The 20,628-nt window shown below is 41.6% G+C and overlaps 1 protein-coding gene across 2 annotated transcripts in view; it reads left to right on the top strand.

The window, feature by feature from the left end:
* The first annotated feature begins 3,148 nt into the window (after positions 1-3,148).
* LOC118110256 (metabotropic glutamate receptor 8) overlaps positions 3,149-20,628 on the top strand; it is a 138,320-nt gene continuing 120,840 nt past the window's right edge. Inside the window, exons 1-2 of one of the 2 annotated variants that reach the window (XM_035157970.2) lie at positions 3,149-3,869; positions 9,174-9,990. In XM_035157970.2, the coding sequence (XP_035013861.1) occupies positions 9,457-9,990 (534 nt within the window). In that variant the 5' untranslated portion in view covers positions 3,149-3,869; positions 9,174-9,456. The remainder of the gene's footprint in view (positions 3,870-9,173; positions 9,991-20,628) is intronic. The other variant, XM_035157971.2, reaches the window with a different exon arrangement.

Consider the following 20,628-nt stretch of genomic DNA (forward strand, 5'->3'; position numbering starts at 1 on the left):
CAGAGATCTACTGAAAAACTGGATTTCTGTACAAAGGTTCTAACAATGTGTCCAGGACTGGTGTCATTTGATTCCCACTTATTAGATTTAACACTGCTGTAACTCCAACCCTGTCTGTGGTGGCTCTGTGTAACCTATTGCATACACATACACATTTAATCAATATTTCTGCTTAATATTGGTTTCACTTCATTTCAATTAAAATCAACTTGTACAACATTTTGACACTTGCTGCAGAGAGGTAATCCATAATGGTCAATAGCGTTCTTTTTTTTTATTGTTATGTTTTGTTATTGCCATGCGGTAGAGATGATTACTTTCAAAGACTACTTTTAGAACTCTGACAAGTGAGATTTCAGATGGAGCCACTAAAAAGGAGCTTTTATTCTGACAAAAAATTGTTTTTCTATGAACAAAGTTGATAACTGAAGTAATGTCTCAATATATCAAAACAGAATGTAAGGTCCTGCTGTAAAAATAACTCTTCTGAAATTATTTGAATTGTTTCAATACAATGTTGCTATGCGAATATAAATGAATGTCGCAGCGAGCCAGTGTGATAATCCAGATGAAATCTTAAAGCCTGTTGAGAAGGAAGTGTAATGAAGTGCAGTTCTTAGTTGTATATCTTTTACAGATCAACATAAACAAATTGTGTTTTAGAACATTACAGCACATTATTAAGACTTTTAATATGGCATAATATATAACCTGGTTTCATGCTGTTAAGTAACATGAATAACCACAAACATATTTGCAACATAGATCATCATAATTAAATCTTGAGATGTATGTACCTATATCTACAAAGACATTTGTAAGAAATTTCCCAATTCTGAGATGCATCGTGCTGCGACTCTGTATCGAGGCAGTGACAGAACATATTCTGAAAAACAGTTCACTACAGGGGTCTGCAAGTAAGATTGGCTGCGAGCTAATATTTTTTCCTAAGCCAGTAGATGGCGAGCCAGAACATAATCAAAGACTAAATCAAGAAATTAATTTAAAAAAATGCACCTGGAATTTGTGACAAACTGATACAGAATGCTTAGTGATTCACTGCCATTATATTGTGTTGTGCAGTAAGAAACAAAGAGAGCCACACCGAGCCAGACGTGTGCTGGTGTGCAGCAGAAAAAACCTACATTAGTAGTTGTGTCTGTGCCACTTTGAAATGGTTCCTGACAGTGGGTTACACGAGAAAGTGCAGTGCCACTTTTGGTGTGATTTGGACACATGATACGTTCAATATTAATAAAAAGTAAATAGGCGACCAGCGCACATTAGCAGTCAGTGGCGGCAGGGCAGTGTGTCTTTTTCTACGTCCTCTGAAAAACGACATCAGTTCAATCAGGAGAGACGTGATTCACGATTTAACAATGTTTATTTTGACAGATGCACAGAAGTAATGTGAATGTTGGTCTTTGGCTTTTTAGACCCCTTTGTGATGTCATCTCGATTAGAAGGGGGTGGAGCAGAGCGTAGAACATGAATAACCCCCGGGGTCTGGACACTGGTGGTGGTTCATCAGTCAATCAATTGTTTGGGTGGCCCATATTCATGAGCATTGTCCCATTGGACTTCGCTAAGTGCGACATCTTCTGCCCTTAACCCTCAACAAGAGTAAGGAAAAACTACAAAAACCTTTTGACAGGGCAAAACGTAGAAATGTGAGGGATCCCTCTTCCAGGACGGAGAGAAGTGCAATAGATGCCGCGTGTAATAGGTATATTGTCAGGCAATCTTGTAGATTTTAGGTCTGCCACCATGATCGGGTGCCGCCATAACCCACCATCCATCGTCATGATCCACTGACACTATTGGGATCCATCATCGTGGTCCATGATCGCTGCCAACACGATGCAGGATTATATATACAATCAGTTGAGGTCGGGGATCCGGAAGAGGTGATGATGATTCTGCTGAAGACTGGAGGAGATCGGGGTGGAGGTGGGTTATGCGCATCACTGAATGACGGCTGACTGCCGAAGAGAGGAGAAGGGATTTAAAGTTGGACAGCTGCTGAATGATTGGCTGAAAGAGATCGTGGCAGATCTGACTGGACATTTAAGAACACCCACAATCAGCTGATCAATATACAGAAGGTCCAATAAAAGTGATTGTGATGCATACTATAATTTGATGACATTTTCTCCAGTTTTCAGTGACAGAGAACAATTAAAAGTCTGCGCTCAACTTTAGTCGGTAAAAGTTAAAATCTACAAACCAAGACAGGAATCTTGTAGCAGTCATGGACTCACACCCTCATTTGAACAGTGACTGTCTGTGTGTTTACCTTCAGTCAACAAATGGTGTGATTACAGGTGGATCAGAAAAAAACGAGAAAGAAAGTCTTTTACATTGACTTCCTGTCTGTCAAAGACTTGACATTACTGCTGTTGTTCAAAAAGAACTATATATGGTTTAATAAAAAATAATACATTTCCAATTGACTGCTCTAGGCTGTGGGAAACAATTCAAAAATTAATCTTTAAAATTATATTTAAATGTAATTAACATGTACAAGGACATAAAACATCTCTAGGACAGCCTTCTTCATCCTGAGCAATATCATGACAATTACAAACATCCTGTCTCGAGAGGATGCTGAGAAAATAGTCCAAGCATTACCTCATTCGACTTGATCATTTGAATTCTTTATAATCAGCAGACAGTAAGGAGAGTGTGCAGGGACCGTCTACAAAGTGCAATGACGAAAACACAAATTGCAAAAACTTTCAATATGCGTAGGATCACCATAAGAAATTATCACATATATGGCCTCCTCTGCATCACTCTACAATCTTTTTGGGAAAAAGGTGCTCTAGCATGATTTACTTTTAATAGTTAGTATAAAAATAATTATTTCTTCACCTCTGTGTCACCAAGGTCATATCATATGTAACCGAGTTTTCAAAAATGTTTGATTAATTTTAATTTATTTAAACCTGAATCTCTTTACAGCTGAAACAATGTCACGTTACTTTTTCCACTACTGAATGTCATGGAGGTATTTGATGAAGCAGCCTGCAATACCTTTGTTTGTCCGCTGGGAGGCATCCAGCCTCCATCTCTGCTGTCTGACCCCAGCAGCTCCTCTCTCCATCGGGCTGCACGATGACGCTCATTAACTTCATGTTAGTGCACGAGTCGCACACGCGTTCATCCTGTCTGCAGCTGGAACGCACTTTCTTGCCCTCTCCATCAGCACCAGCACCACGTGCAGTCTCTGCTCAGACCTGAGACCACTTCTGTGACTGGGGAGTTGGATGAGACCCTCAGAGTGGGAACTTAGCTGGTGCAAAGGAACCTGGGAGCCTCCCGTGTTTCCTGTGACGCACTCCGGAGACCTGCGACAGGCGCGTCCGTGACTCCAGTCCTCCAGACCCAAGCGACCCTGGTGTGTGTCTGTTCCAGCAGAGTGATCTGAGTTGGCTGCTGTCTGTGGGCGGGGGGTGGGGGGAAGAGGGACCCGGGTTCGGAACCGTTAGTCGAACCAAAACCCGACAGGTGATCCGGAGCGTCAGAAACCTGCCGTTCACAGGAATGTATAACTTCTCTGTGATGACCAGAGGCTGCGCTGCTCTGTAACTGCAGGGGCAGAGAAATAAAGTGGATTCTATGAATTAATGACTGAAATTTGGTGCAAGGATGCTGATGCGGAGCCAGATCGAATCCCCGCGGACACATTTGGTGGAGACGCTGTGGTGATGTGACAAACAGCTGGAGTCAGACAACATCTGTGTGACCTGTGACACTGAGAGTGAACAGCTGCTCCTGCTGCGGAGAGAAAGGTACCTGGACACATCACAATCTGTGCAACTGGGAACGTGTCAAGTGTTAAGTTTCATTTGAAGCTCTGAGTGCAGGTATGGACCATTTAAAGTAAACAGTCTGTTAGATTATTATTCTCTATCATCACCCAGATTCTCATGTCGTCAATCAGTGAAATCAATCAACGAATCAATCAATTTGAAACCCATCGATCACAAACTGCTGGATGGATCTCGGCTTGTGTGTTTCGGCCAATTCAAGTGTGTTTGCGAATCCAATTTCCACGCTATCACGCGTACCCGCGCACCAGTGAGTGTCGGCATGTGTGTGCGTAACTGAGGAAGTTGGTCTTTGTGGTCGTGCGTGTATGAGCTTCAGTGCGTTTGTGCGACGCGCGCATGTTTATTATCGTAATCGTTGGCGCGCCTTTGAGTTTGCGTTGTATAAACAGACGCGATTGATACGTGTGTTTGATGATGGGGAGATGCGTGTGCGCGAACGGGGTTTTACTGTGCGCGATGAGCGTAAATGTGCCTATGTGTGTGTGTGCGTAGGTGAAACCGAATATCCACGTGCACGCGCGTTTAAGGACGTCAGAGAGTTTGGATGTGGTTGGCGCCTGCAAAGATGCGTGTGTTTTATGTTTGCCTGAGGGTGAATGTGCGTATTTGACAAATGATATTGAAGATTTGAAAAGGAGAGCGAGGGCTGCACACGTGCAATGAAAATGTTACATAATGGAGAACAAGAAGAGAAAGAGAAGAGGAGAGGAAAACCAATGTAATCCTGCATCATCCAATAAGAGCCGAGTGCCTATTTACTTTCTGCCATCAGGTCATCCTCCAGTCAGACCCCGACATTTACCGAAGAATCATCGGAATGAAGGAAACCCACAGTTTGCAGATACATCTCTCTTTCTGTCAGTCCTTCAAGTCGTTCAAGAAACACTCACGTCACCGACTTCAAACTTAGCATCTCTATTTCTGAGGAACTTGGGAAGCGCGGTGTTGACTTTGAAGTTGTTTGAATGCGTTTTTCTCGAGACCCTAATCCGAACCCTCCCAGTCACTTGAAACGGTACACTTCCCTTGCTGTGATGTCACTGATAGGTGCGTTCAGACATGCGCTGAATTTCATATAATCTCCTGACATTCTCCGATGGGGCTGAGTACGGAAGTGTGAGTACTCAAATGTCCAAGTCCAAGTGAGAGGTTTCTCAGTTCAGTGAGAGGTTTCTCAGTTCAGCCCTGTAGCAATAACTCACTGCAAGTGAGTGGGGGTGTTGATGAAAAAACAGAAAACAGATATCACTGGATTAAAAAAGCGGAGCCACGAAGAGGACAGTGATGAAGATGTTTAAAGAGTCGGTGATAAGGCCAGACCAGATTTGATGGGCAGTGGAATTAATAGATTTCGTTCTGCCTCTGCTCCACTCCTCACCTGAACGCTCCAGAGAGTTCTGAGCGGAGAATCTCCTGCTGTGGTGTTCATTAGAGAGTCCAGACCCAATCTTGCAGACATTCCCTGGAGTTCATGTCTGAATGATAATGTGCCTTAATTAATGATGGTCACCTACTATTTCTGGTCAAAATGGCTGCTGCCAAAAGGCTCAATTTGACAGTATGAACCCGTTTGACTAAGGTTCTTTTTTTCTGTCATAAAAATAAGTAAAGAGCCAAGTGCCATAATAATCATCTTAGAGTTTCAAATTAGTAGCAGCCATATTCCTTCATAATCTACCACTACACACTTTGTTGTTATATTTCTGTCTGACAGAGTTTCTTGCACTTATTCTCTTAATAGTACTTTCCGTGTTTTCTCTTTAAAACACAAATAACAAAAGAGAAAACAACAACAAATAGTTTGCATGTTCTTCTTGTCTGGGGATTATCTCTGGGACTCCCAGAGTCCGAACATGCAGATTGGGGTTACGTTAATTTGAGACTAAATTGTCGGCAAGTGTGAATGTGAGAGTGAATGGTTGTTTGTCTCTGTATGTTGGCTCTGTAATAGGGTGGTGACCTGTCCAGGTTGTACCCGCCTCTTGCCAAATGTCAGCTGGGATCGGCTCCAGCTCCCCCTGCGACTTTCAAAAGAAGAAGCAGTTATAGATAATGGATCATGAATACTGTGTGGAGTTTTCCTCTGTCACTTAATAATTAGGACTTATTACTTCTCAGTTTTGTTTTTGCTAAGATCAAGTTTAGTATCTGTTTATATGTATGTCCTCTTAGGGGACAACAATTAAAGGGTTATGTCAGTGTGTGAAATACCCAGCGTTAATCGGGGGTCCCCCCTACCTAGTGCTCCAGTGTTATGCTGTACCCCGTACCCCTTCCCCACTTTTTAAACACCCGCTGAATTCATAATTATGTTCAATGATAAACAGGGCGTCATTTCTTCTGCAACATTGAAGTTAAAACACTGCGTTGCATCATTAACTGTGGAAATAACTTTTCTCCTGTATGCAGGTGTGTGTGTGTGTGTGTGTGTGTGTGTGTGTGTGTGTGTGTGTGTGTGTGTGTGTGTGTGTGTGTGTCTGTGCCGCCTTCACACAAACTGACCATCACGTGTATTTAGTTATAATCGATGATGACAGATCGTGAATCTGGATCATTCTCGTCTCGTGTTGTGCGTGGCAGATGAACTGCATGTGCGCAAAATGCTGGACTTTTTTTGTCAATATGCGAATACGTGTCACATAAACTCTAGAGCGAATCAAACAAACACAAAGTAAACTTCAAGCACTGTACGTGTCCTAGTAACTTCTGATTAGTGTTGGTGTTTATTGTTAACATGTAAAGTGAGCACAGGTCAGTGAGTGGGGGAGTGAGGAGGCAGGACATGTGGCAGGGTAACACAGCATGGTACAAAGATACCAATGTGTGTCTGCCCCCATCCTGAAGGAGCGATGGGCCGCTGCTGCAAAATAAATGTAGCAGAAACCCTGCCTGCCTAATACTGGACATAGTTCACTTTTAAAATACATTTTGATGACAATTATAAGTGACAAATATTTTTTGAAATTTGAAAGTTTGCTGTTGAGGACTTCACGGGGTCTTTAGTGTCACTCAAGGGGTCTCGGACCTCCTGAGAACCCTTGTGTATTGCACCCAGGGTTATGTAGGACCAGGATCTGAAAAAACGGGCTTGCTCCTTTCACTCTACACATTGAGTCAGCATTGCAGTGATAATTTGCCTTGTGAAAAAAATGAGTTCTTAAGCCAAGGTCTAAGTAAATCACTTAATTTCTCACAGATTTATAGAAAAGACATGTTGGCAAACTATGACTCACTGATGAGTTTTAATCAATTCAGAGGAAATTGCTTAATCTGTTGCCTCATCTTCAGGAGCAGGTTTATTCTGGCTAAATTATAGTGTTTCCTGCGTAGTGAGCTATAGCCTGAATAATGTATCTAAGTATCACTTTCCTTCATAAAACACGTACAACTCTGATGAGTTCTCAAAAATACAAACCCACATGATGGTATGTAAATCTTAGTGTAAATCTTAGTGAAAAATGACATCAATTAGCTTTGAAGTCAACTTGTTAATTAATCAATTTGTCAATAAGTTAATTAATCAGCAACTATTTGGAAATCAGTTATAAATATGTTATTATTTGTTTTCTTCCAAAATGTCAAACATTCCTTTCTTTTTGTTTCTCATTATTGAAACCTGAATATCTTTCTTAGTCTGCAAAGCTAGATATGTGAAGACCCTCACCTTTAGGCAGTTATAAAAGGTTCACTGTTTTACAGACCAGACAATGAAGTGACAATAGTTCATGAAAATAAGCCCTATTGTAATGCAACAAAACCACGATCTTCTCTGACAAACAAAGGTCTTTGCTTGAATACAAATTATACATAACCAGGAATCTGCTAAACCTCCTCTGAGAACATGTAGAAATGAAACAGGGCCACCGCTCCCACCACCGCAGGAGGGCGCACCACAATTATGATCATCATCATAATCGTAATAATCATTCATAATGATGAACTGTTAAGTAATTGAAAAGCCTCAGAGACACTGTTATCGCAAGATGCATGGCTCCAGGGCAGCTGTGGCTGAGCAGGTAGAGCAGTAAAGTCTTCACCATCCGCATGCCGAAGTGTCCTTGGGCAAGTTAACCGAACCCTGATTTGACCATCAGTGCTGCCCATAAAAGCACTGTTTGAATGTGAATAACCTTTGTAAAGTGCTTTAAGGGGTCATCAACCGCTATATAAATACAGACCATTTACCATTCATACCGTTCAGTTCTGGCATTTAGTTGAGTACATATCACAACTTTTATTCAAGGAAATACAGTAGTTATACCAAAACCTCACGAAGCAGCTCCACAGCAGAACCGCAGCCGACTCGCCCCCAGTGTGAACAACCGCGACACACAGCAGAACCTTGCCTGTGGCACTGTGCTTGGGCCTGGAGAGCTGTGCAGGTGGGCTTGGTGATTCCCTCCACGCTTGGTGGCTCTGTGGCCGGGCTGAGCTGACTCTGGCTGGGGCAGTGGAGCTGTGCATGGCTCCCTGGGTCTATGCCCCATAATGTAATGCAAACGTGTGCGTCTGTAGAGCTTCCTGTATCTTCTGAAAATGCCTGTTCTGTCGTGCAATGTATACTATCTTCTGCAGAGTTCGTTAAGTTTATAAAGTAAAGTAACTTTTCTTCTGTTTTGTGTGACTAATTGTATAGTTCTTTTTATCTTATTTGTATTTATATTTGTTTAATTTAACAACAGTTACAACATTGATAATTCAAATGTATTCTTTGGTTTATTTTATTGAAGAAGGTTGCACTTTCAAATGCTTGTGTGTTGTGTGTGTGTGTGTGTGTGTGTGTGTGTGTGTGTGTGTGTGTGTGTGTGTTGCTGTTTTGCGTGTTCTCTAGTGCAATATACACTGTCTCTGCAAGGTTTTGGGACATTTCTTCAGTTATGTGTGTGTGACTTTTTCTTACAAATACAAATATCTATACAAATAAATATTGTTGTTTTATTTTATTTTGTTTATATATTCATTTATAAAAAATTTTTGGGGGGGGGGCCCACAAAGCAATTAAGCCTAGGACACCTAAGTGGCTACCTGCGGCCCTTAGTCCAATCCCTTAACAGATGCTCCATCATTGGTTACTGACCTACAATGAATCATCACCTCTTTGCTTTTGCAAATATTATGAGAGGTTGTTTTCAACTCCCTTACATCGTCTATATCTGTCTAACCTCTGTGGTGTAATCTCTGAATTTAATAAAGTTGTTTGGCATTTTAGTTTTTTGCTGTGCCCGTGTTAGCAACTCTTGTGCACATTTATTGCCCCTTGAACGATCTCTGTTTTAGAGGAGGTTTGATTATCGATCATGTATTGATTGCTTCTTCCTATGTCTGGATCTCCAACAGGTTCCAGGAAGAATGTGAAACTGCTACTGTGGTGACCTCAAAGCTGCCCTGCCTCAGACAGGTATGTCCAACGCAGGAACTTGTACCTCAGGAAAACCTTGGAGTTGGTGTTTGTAGGTGGGAGTGCCCCCACCGCGGTCACAAGGCCTTTGTAACAGGGTGAATCCATGGTCTGGCTTGGCCTGTTCTCGCCACACAGCCTGCACAACTGCTATATCCACCTGTCTGTTGACTGTTTGATCATATCACTGCTCCCTTTCCCTGCTGCTCGACTTACTACAACATGGCGAGGGGTTTGAATCCCCCAATCAGCTTCGGCCACTGCTTGCTCTCTCTGCTGATGCTTAAGAGCTGCTGGCTGCTAGGCTCCACATCTCAGAAGCCTGCCGACTCCCAGCCGCCCCAGCAGGAGTATGCCCACTCCATCCGGCTGGATGGCGACATCATCCTGGGTGGCTTGTTCCCTGTGCATGCTCGCGGTGAGAGGGGCGTGCCTTGTGGCGAGCTGAAGAAAGAAAAGGGTATCCACAGGCTGGAGGCAATGCTGTTCGCCATCGACCTAATCAACAAGGATCCAGAGCTGCTACCCAACGTTACGCTGGGGGCACGAATTCTGGACACATGTTCACGTGACACCTATGCTCTGGAGCAGTCACTCACCTTTGTCCAGGCACTCATTGAGAGGGATGGATCTGACGTACGCTGCTCTAACGATGTCCTGCCCATCTTTGCCAAACCAGATAAGGTGGTGGGCGTCATTGGGGCGTCAGCCAGCTCTGTGTCGATCATGGTGGCCAACATCCTGCGACTGTTCAAGGTAAGAGAACACTGTTGGGTGACTTTTCTGTTATTTGTTGTTCCTTTTTTTTGTTAGTGTGGTTTGCTTGTTGCTGTACTGCAGCTCTTGTGACTCATCCTAGGTCAGCAGCTGTACTGTATGGTTTAAAGCCATTGTCATGTTGTGTTTCTGTCACTCTTCGAGCCAGTGACTTAATTACATTTGTTGGACTAGATGAGTCTGAAGGCTCATATTTCTCTCACTTAATTGTCAGTGTTGAGTCTGAAAGCTGTTTAAGACAGTAGAACAGGGTTCGTTGCTGTCAACTTAATTGGCACATGACGATGTATGCAGTGAAACATTGGGATGGACGATCAGGAGTGGGGGGGGGTAGGAAGCGCTAGTTCAGTGGTGCTAGCTCCACTCCTAGTCACCTTTGATCAGCGGATATTGGTTCTACTACCTCCAAACGTGCCGACCACTGCCTGAAAAAGTTCACAAATAACTTTGGGAGTTGTTTTTTTCTTTACAGGTCAACAGAAAAGGCAAATGACATATAGCACATGTTTTGATTTTGGTGATGCCTTCAGGTGCTGTCGAAAAACCAAATCACCAAAGTGGTACACAAAGTACAACCAAGCTAAAGTCTCCCAGTGTACACAGTTTGTCCATTTACTAAAGTATAGCAGCTATTTTTATTTTCATATTTTGAATTTATTACACCTGCAACATTAAAAATATTTGTCAGTGTTTTGTTTGATTGCAGCGTTGTCCGTTTACAACTTCCTCTCAGTCTCTGTCAGTCATCATCGATGGACGATGGCGTCACCCATCAGCCCAACACTACATTAGAACCAGTACAAATATAAAGAAAGACTTTTTTCACAAGCAGAGTGAACATTGTAAGTAAAAAGCATTCAAGTAGTGGTGGGATGATGGTGTCATTGATGATGGATTGATGTGTTGGGTACTGCAGTGAAATTTGTGTTTTGTGTAATCCTCAGCAGTTTGGCCGTCGTTGAAATTTTCTGCATGACTGTGTCTCTGAGGCTGTTGCTTCAGTTTCCACACACCTATGCTGAACAGAAGGATAATTTAGTTTAAGAGCTTTTCAGGATCTGCACTCTGGGTTTGTAATTTACATACCTCAGGGGTATTTTTACTGTGCTCTAATCTCGCCACATCCTCATCGTCATGACAACTTCCTTTATTTCGCCTTTGGTAAACAGCAGCTTTATTCCAAACAAACAGACAGATGTGATCTACAGATGACAGCTGTAAATACTGAAGTGCTTCATGATGCAAGTGTTAGTGTGACACTGGTTGTTTTCTCAGCCTGGATAAATGTGTTTAGCAGGCAATCTGCAGGTTAACTCTAACTGTATAAAAGGTTTTCAATAGATGTGGAAATTCTGAATGTGCTGCAAAGATCAACCAGATGACAGGTGAACAGGTTTTCCAATCCCAGAATTCTCTATGTGTCTGTCTGTATACGACTTGCATATCGCAAGAACAGTTAATAGCAGCTTCACACTTGGCATGTGTACTGATAAGGGCCCAAGGAAGTGCAGTTTTGATTTCTGTGCGATGTGGATACATGATACTTTCAATATTAATAAACTTTAAATAAGCAGGGAAACAGTGCCTTTGTATATTCAAAAATAAACTTTGAATATACAGATGACCAGCACTCTGTAGCAGTGGTGGCTGGGACCAGTATTACCTCAGGCCAAGCCAACAGCCCATTACAAACAGAATGGGCACTGGACTAGTACTGACAACACAAGTAAATATAAACCATCCATCATTATTATTAGAAAAGCTGTGTGGCATTTAACAGTTAACTTGCAGAAAAGAAAATGTAGAAGCCGGGCCCTAAAAAAAGTTCTCATTCTCTGCACATAAGAACATAACATTATGCAAATGTTCCCGCTGTGAGACTAATAAAGGATTATCTCAGTTCTGGGGTCCTGGTCTCAACCTTATATTTGTTTTACTTAAGTGCAAGTCAATGTGCGGAACTGAAATGATGTGATGATATAGGCATTGGAAAGCGGGGTGTGTATGTGTGGACATCCCATAAGGATATGGAGTAGCAAGCCAGTGGGAAAAAGTAGACACATATTGGGTGTGGTGGTATGCACGAGTATGAATTGTTTTGTATGAAACTATATCAGACAAAAGTTATTAGTCAAAGCTCAATAATTCTATGACTTTAAACCTGAAACAAAGGCATCTTTTTAACAGTTTTTGGGCGACTTCAATAAATAAGCGGATCTCCCCTGCCTTGTTATTGATCAGAGGTTTGTGTCACCAAACTTGCAACAAGCAATCTGCCTGAAGTATCATTTCATTTTAGAGGGACCTAAGCAGAAAGCAGGTATAGTGCAAATGGCAGAATTGACACAATTACAGTGGTTTGCCTAAATTCTTCGGCTTTTTGAACACAGACCATTTTTCTTATTGTCTGTTTTTCACATTTGATCATATTTCATTGAGATACCTCCATGTTTGATTCTGCCCTCATTTTAATTTGCAGATGTAAACAACACCTTCTGCTTTTTTACACTTTTAAAATAAATTCACTACAAGTTCCACAGCACTAACTTCATCAGTACATCAGTCACACTCATGTCTCTGCTGCTCTTTACAGCATGTAACACTACCAGGGCTGTGTGATAGCCGATGATGATACATGATGATATACAGCATTTTATCATTTATTCTGTCTTGCCACAACTTGCACTCTTAATAGATTTACATTCTTCCACACAACGCAGATGCAGGTAGGAAAATGCATAAAATAAAGCAACATAATATGTGACACAGAAAAGGAGAAGGAGTCTGACCAACCTACACATGATGCATGGAAAGTTTGATACGTACCAGCAAACTTAACACACTCGAAACAACACTAACCTCTTTCACCACCTACACAAGAATCAGGTCAAACAGTGCGGAGCGGGTCAAGGGATGAGCGCCTCTAAAGTACAGTTGAGTGCTGAAAACAAACCTCAGACTCAAATGTTGCAAGAGGCTTTTTTTTCCCACTGCACAACATATGGCAAAGAGTCATTAAAAGAAAACAGCCGCTGTTACATCTTGCAGCCCTGAATGTCAGCCCCAAAATGTAGAGACAAACTGGGAGACTGTCACTTTGTGGTGGAGGAAGCATGCTCTGTCTTCATCTGCAGCATAGATAACATGTTCAGACAGATGTTTCTCGTGGTGCGTTGAAATGAAGTTGATCCCAGCTGTTGCCTCGTCTTCTTCGATGGGTGCACAGCCAATAACTGTATCTGGAGGCGGTGCGTTGCTTGTGCACAGTAGCAACCAAATTCCACTGCCCTAAATTAGTGATGAGCTGTATGATTCATGTGCATGTGTTAGAGCCCGGCCAGCTTAATGAGGACAGAACGGCCCCACAACATCACTTATCTAAAATTAGCTGGAGATGCCTTCGGGGGGTGAGGAAAAGGAGGAAAGGAGGGGTGGGGGTGGGGGGGTAACCAGATTGTGCTGACACAGAGGTTTCCGCACCCTGCTCCTCCTCACCTCCACTCACCACCACTGTCAAAACCTCCAGCTGCTTTCAGGACTCTAACAGAAAGCAGGAACTGACTGTGTCTGGTTTTAAGTTGATCACATAGTCTCAGTTAAGGTGACACACAGGCATGGATTCAGATTGAAGGAAAATATCAACACCTTCACATATCTTCCACAACATTTATACCAAACTAGTGCAGTGCCCGTTCTAAACCTGTCTGTTGGACTAGGCTGTTCTCTTGACCTGTGGTAATTATTCCTTGTCATTAGTGAGTCCTCCTCAAACATTTCTACACAGTCACTTTTTATTGTTTGTGTGCTGGACATTGTGTGCAGTGTGAATCCGATAAGGTGAATGGTTCGTGAGATATGCGTTCCACATACAGAGAGACAGCGAGACAGACAGACGCTTGTGGAATTAGTAGGTAGATTTATTTTATTTAAAAAGAAAGATGAGTTGAAGGCCCCTGGGCACCACCCAATCAGCCCAGTGGATAATCTGTGATTGGTAACACAACTCACTGAGGGAACTATTTAAATTACTTAAAGTTTAGAATCTTGTTTTTATGATCCACCGTTTTATCAAATTTATATATTGTAGATAGAGATGTGCAAACTCAAGTGGGATGAAAATGACAACGGTGTTAAGAAGTGTGCCTTTTTGCATCTGTAGCCAGTGATGTAACAGTGATGTCGTGCAGTCATGGAGTTGCACCCACACAAACAAGATTTTACGCCATGCTTTAAATGAAAGTAGCAATACTGCAATAAAAACATTCCATTAAGTTAAAGATTGTCCCGAGGATAAGCTCCTCCATTTTACTGATCCCATGATCTTTCCCCTAGCGCCACCCTAAGGACAGACTTTACATCTTTAGCTCTGCTCTATACTGTAAGAAAAGACAAATCAGTCCTGTCTAGAGTTGTTCTGTTAATAAAACCCTCTTGTGCATCTTCTGAAGATTCACAGAGGGTACCAGAGGTGAGATCCTCCCTCTGAAATTGTGATATGCTCCCAGTGCATTTGCATGATATTTGCACATCCATTTCACATAGTATCACACAGTCTGAGCCCAGCCTGGTCGTCAGGAGGACACTCAGCTGCGACAGTCGCTCCTGCTGTCGCATTATATTTTCCATCTCTGCGTGGGAGAGGTGGAACCGCTGAGGCTCTCTTTATGAGCTTGCTGCAGTTCCATCCAAAAAGTAACTAAATAAATAAATAAAAGAGGTGATAAAATAACAGAAGGAGGAATGAAAACACATTGTTCCATATAAACTGTCAGAGGGAGGAGGAACGCTAAGCATGCAGCAGCACGACAGCCTCAACCGATAGAAGAAGGAAAAAAGTCAAGAATCACATTGTAGATGTGAGTGTATAACATGCAGTCAGCTGAGCAGAGGCATGTTCGAACTGTGCTTCCCACCCTGTTATCTTCTCTTACATCATTTAGAATATAAGACTAGATGGTGAATGTCCCTTGTACGTTCTACCGCACTAATTAATGCCAACCGCTAGTTCAGTGGTCGCCACGTTTGAAGGTCTTCTGCACAATTTAAGTTTAACTACCAGTAGATGTTTGTGGCCAACAGCGGATGTTAGGGACATAACTTCAGTTGTGCACCTTAGCATCATCAAGTGTTGTGGCCTTGTAATCAATGCTACATGCTGGACTTGAGGGTACGCTGAGGCTGAAGGTAAATCTGACTGGCTACTGGTTTTTATGTGGCAGTACTATGAAAGCCATGTGGGCCGCAGTAGATCAGTCATCATTACCTTTTTAAACTAATCGTTTTCTTTTTTGGAAAAATAGGACAATATGGAGAATATCCCTTGTACATTCTACCGCACTAATTAATGCCAACCGCTAGTTCAGTGGTCGCCAACCCGTCGATCGCGATCTACCGGTCGATCTCGCAGTCTTCACTGTCGATCCCCGAACTCTCTGAACTCACTGGCTGTCGTCGCGCTGCAGATCAGCTGTGTGTCCGTTGTCTGTTTTTCACATGCGCTGTGTGTCGGTTACGGGCGGCGGAGCTGCAGGTTTATCTCCTGCATTTCCTTCAAGAACAAGTTGGTTCATGTACTAAAGTAAATGTCAGGACTCTACGGTATGAAGATCTTTCGGTCTGTCGATAACAAACAAAGCCCTGTTGGAACAAATGAGTGGATTCAGAAGGTGAAACGCTGGAGTGCTTTTACTTTGAAACGGGTTCGGGAATTGATGTAAATACGTTTGTGTCATAGAGAGATTAACATTGTGGTTCACAGCAGAATAAACAGAGAAGATGATCTTTCAACTGATTTTTAGTGTTTATCTGATGAATTTATGTCACAAACAAATGGTTGCAACACTTCCTGTAAGCCTTTTAAAAAATAAAAGCACTCGTGCGTTTCTGTTGATGGAATCCATTCCCTTGTTTAAAAAAGGTTTTTTATTGTGAAATATTTGCTGGAGCAGAAGATGCACGGCTTCATACTGTGTAGTACTGGTATTTATTTGATGAAAAGGGACTTCTTTCATACAAGGAAATAATCATATTTGTGGCCATATTCAAATCAAAGCCTATAATGTGCTGCAGTGCAGAACATGTTGTGGAACTGAGAAGCTACATATTTTGCATTGTAAATATGAATGGATATTAATTTGAATATTGTGCATTGAATAGAAAAATGTGCACAACTGGTTTGTACTCAATTAAAGAAGTCCATTGTCCATGGTTGGGTTGATTTGTTTTCCAGTTTAAAGCAAAAACAAACATGTGCTTCTCCTGCTGCTTCTCTTCATGCGCTGTTAAAAAAACATGTCCCTTCCCTGGTGCTTGCCCTGCTTAACAAAGCTGCTACACATTGTGAATCCTACCTGGTCTGGTTCTTAGTACCCCCGGGTGTCTACAAATATAAATGCAGAAATAACAAATAATAATAATCATAATATATCAAACTAATGAAATAGCTCCTACACAAGGTTAGTGAGGTTATTGTGCATTAGAAAATGAATGGGAAGATAATTTGTTTTAAGGCTTGATGTCGGGGTAAATTTTAATTTCCTGTTGCAAAGTCACTTAATTTCGCTGTGCCTTGAAATTCCCCATGTTTGGTCTTTATCATTAACATCAGTCAGTTAGAGGAACCATTAAAAAAGCAGGACAGGGATTTTGAACTGCAGCGTATGAATCTGAAAGGCTTCAAAGGTCTACAATATTTCACTCAATTTTCAGGCAACAGAGCTTCGCACAGTCTGAGGATGTGTGAACACTGAGACTTGTTTTCACTCTTTGTAAAAGTGTTACCTGCTAATATCACACCGATCTGTGCTAACTCCTGGCACAACACAGCAGCAGATGGTTCGTGTGGGGGAGCAAATCCTTCATCAATGGGACAAAAGGAAATAAGGATTCATCGTCTGGAGACCATGAATATCTAGAAACACACCGTTGAAGTAGACACACCTCTTAATGTACACATTTGAAAATGCTGTTTGTAGTCCATTACTGTTTTTAGAAGCTTTAATATCAAAGCACAACACGTGTAAAGTTGGACCTGGTGTAGCTTCACAAGTTTATGTAGCTTTTGTTTTCCTTTAGGAGGCATTTTCCTAAGGCAACATCACTTCCCGTCATGTCATGTTGTCTGACTTGTGATGATCCAAGACTTGTCGCTGACTAGTCTCAGATTGCATTACACTTGTCTTGAGACCTGAGTTGTTATACATGACAAGAAGACTTGACTGAGACATTTCTCATACTTGACTCTTCTTTCCAACAAATTGAGACTCGATGCAGATTCGAGGAGTCCTCGACTTGGACTTGTTTTACTTGAGACTTGTCTCAAAATAATTGAAACTTTAATTAGGATTTAACTTGAGCTGGACTGGTCTGAAATGACTGAAATCAAACGTTTTCCCAATGACTTGAGGCATGACTCAGACTTGGTCTCATGCCTTAGACTGGACACTGGTCTCTTGAGTCTTAAGTTACATTTGACTCATTAATTGATGCTTGAACTGAACTGATAGACTGAATCATTTTCTCCAGTGATTTAAGACTTGGTTGAAACTTGTCTCAAATGACTGGACACTCCCCTATGTTCCTCAGACATGACTCAGACTTCTCTCTGAGTCTCTCTAAAGTTGAGACTTTACTTCATCACTTTTTGAATTAGACTTGTTTCCAATGAATTAAGACAAGTGTCTGACATGTCTCAGCTTATTTGAGACATATCATTGTTAGAAAATGCTCCCCCGTGCTCATCCTGACCTATACCTACACCTGGTAACCTGCGGTCAGTGTTGCCACTGCAGGTCTGTATTCAGCCTCCCGCAGTCAGTCACAGGCAGACTATCAGATCTGCTTCTCATTAACTGACAGTTTGACCTCAACATCTCAGTCTGAGTAGCATAACATCCAATCACCAGTTTAATAGCATGTTAATGTCCTGAATGAATGTGAGGGTGAAACCACTGCACCTTGTTTAAGAATTAATGGGAGCTAGAGGCGTCCGGCAGCTGATCTGTCTCGATTAGCTGATTGCTTTGTTGTTGGGTACAAATGTAATTTCTCTCTGAGAGAAGAAAAAAAACGATGGAGGAGAGGATGGATAGTGGAATTTAATTGAGGGGAATTTGCTCATTGTAGCGGCAATTCATTAGCGTGGCTGTTAATAACGACCTCATTAAGCTGTCCAAGGCCATCGTCCTCGTTGTTTTATTGTCAGTATTGATGAAGCTTTTCTGTGCGTCATGGTCATTTTCACGGCCCACATTTGTAATCCACCCACTTTTCAATAATCTATTCTCTTATTGAAAAGACTCAGACTATAACCAACAGACATTCGTGTCAAGAAAGATAATAAATACAAACTGTCTCATGAATTATGACCAACAGTCGCTCGCTCGTCAAGTTGGAGGGGGACGGGGCTGATGCTCTGCAGTCCACAGCCTATCGCTCATCTTCTAACTCCCTTCCTCGTCATTTTTCTGTAGCAATTGTAAACTTTGTAATGACTTTGACACAAATAGTCTGTGTTGCATATTGTTTATTCAATATTTACTTCTGTCAAGGGTAATCTAGAAGTGCCTGGCTCAATGTACCTATTTCTTTCCTTCAACTCCGACATTTCTACGACACATTCTACACACAAGATTCCTCTGCCAAGAAGGGGGTTGGACCAATTGAAATAGAAGAGCATCAGCCTCAGTCCCAGAAAACCTTAACTAATGACAAATATTGTCATTGCTTTACAAAAACGTCACAGTGTCTGTTGTTGCAACTTTTTCCACTGTGATTAACTGTTGCCTATCTGTGTTGTATTATTGTTTTGGACAGGTAGCTGTAATTTATTTAGACCTTTACTTTCTGTTTGGAGTCGGTTAATTCTGTGCCATGGATAAAATAGGTTATTCTCAGAGAGGAGCTCAGATAATATTCTGACTGCTCAGGGAGTCACTGTGAACTCCATAGGTCACCATCAGTTGAGTGGTGATGAGGGTCAGAGGTCAGCTGCTTTGAGTACAAACACACTCCATTCATCACCAAAGAAAACAGGGACTCGTATTCACACATGCTCATATCATTTTATTATCATCATACTATCAATTTACTACACACAGAAGAAATGATTCCATCTTTTATTCAGTACCATGTGTTTGGGGGTTTGTGAATAACAGTGATGGGATTTCTTGAGAAACTGTGCGTGCGGACTGATTACAGATGAGAGCAAACGACCGAGATCTGCATGCATGATGTTAAACAGCAACTGTTTGAACAGGATCTGTTTTTGTGTTCACTGCTTCTTTTCAAAGATATTCCTCCATTATATCTTCATCGGGTGGAAAAAATAATTAGAAACTCCAATAAAAAAAGTTTTTACTTTTTTTCTGAACTCAGCATGCAAAGTCTAAGAGAGGACAAATTAGATGACTGGCCTAAAAAAATAGAATAAAAACCTTCATACCACAGACACGACAAACATACATTTTGGATTGGCTTGCAGATTCTGGATCATACTGTACCCTGATTGAAGCCAAACACATGATAAATGATTCATATAGGACTGTTAAAAGATTTGTCTCCGGTAAGGTTAAGGTCTGTCAGGTTTCAGCTTCATACTTCAGGAGTCAGTTAACACTGAGAGGGAAGATGTTGGATTCTTGGTCGTACAAATCAAGACATTTAAAGATGTTACCATGGGCCTCAAGTGATAGGAATCTTACACCATTTTAAAGAGCACATGAGTAATTGAGAAGCTAATCTGCAAATGATTTATTAATGAAAATAATCACTGGATGCAGTCCTCTGTGTCTCAGATCAGACAAAGAGGTGCGAAGCTCCATGAGATGTATCCTCTGAGGAAAGATTTCCCTTTTTTTTTACAGACACTTTTTAAACACAGTGGCTTGAGTTGTTGTGGAAACATAGTGTCTTAGTGAGTGCTTCAAATAAGGTCAATAATGTGTTGTTGCACAGAGCAAGCACAATCAATTTGGTCCCATATCACTGAACAGTTAAAGCTATAGAGTTGGTAATCCTGGAAAAACTTGCAAGAGCAGGCCACAAAAAATGCAACCGATAAATCCCACACTAACTTTGGTTTCTCCTTGTTGTTTACCCAAAGGGTTGTTTAACCACATTAAGCCAACAGTCTGAATTAGACACGGCCATGTAAACAGCATATTCTGATTACCTTAACATGAATAAAGTCACAGAATAAGTAATAATGGAATTAAGACATGTGATCTATATTATGACTTTAGTCACATTATGTAGACATGTACGTTTTGATCGCATTACAATGAGTTTTCCCAGCATTTTGTGACATTGACATATGACACCCATCTGCTTGCTAAGGCGTTGAATGGAATTGAAACAATGTCCTATTCTTTATGAAGACAAAAGTCAGGATATTGGTGTCCATGTCAACACAGTCACAGTTTCAGACAAATTAACCCTGCCAGTTTAGGTAAATAGTATTATTGATTTTGAATTTGAGGTACAGTGACTAGCTGACATTGTCTAAGGATGCCAAGCAAACATTCAACAGTGCATGATATGGGTCCAACATACAGTCACTAACAGAACAGCGCTACATCCTGTACGCCATGACATCATTATCTCTCTAGAAGACATCCC

The sequence above is a fragment of the Hippoglossus stenolepis genome, chromosome 5, assembly GCF_022539355.2.
Source record: "Hippoglossus stenolepis isolate QCI-W04-F060 chromosome 5, HSTE1.2, whole genome shotgun sequence".
NCBI lineage: Eukaryota > Metazoa > Chordata > Actinopteri > Pleuronectiformes > Pleuronectidae > Hippoglossus > Hippoglossus stenolepis.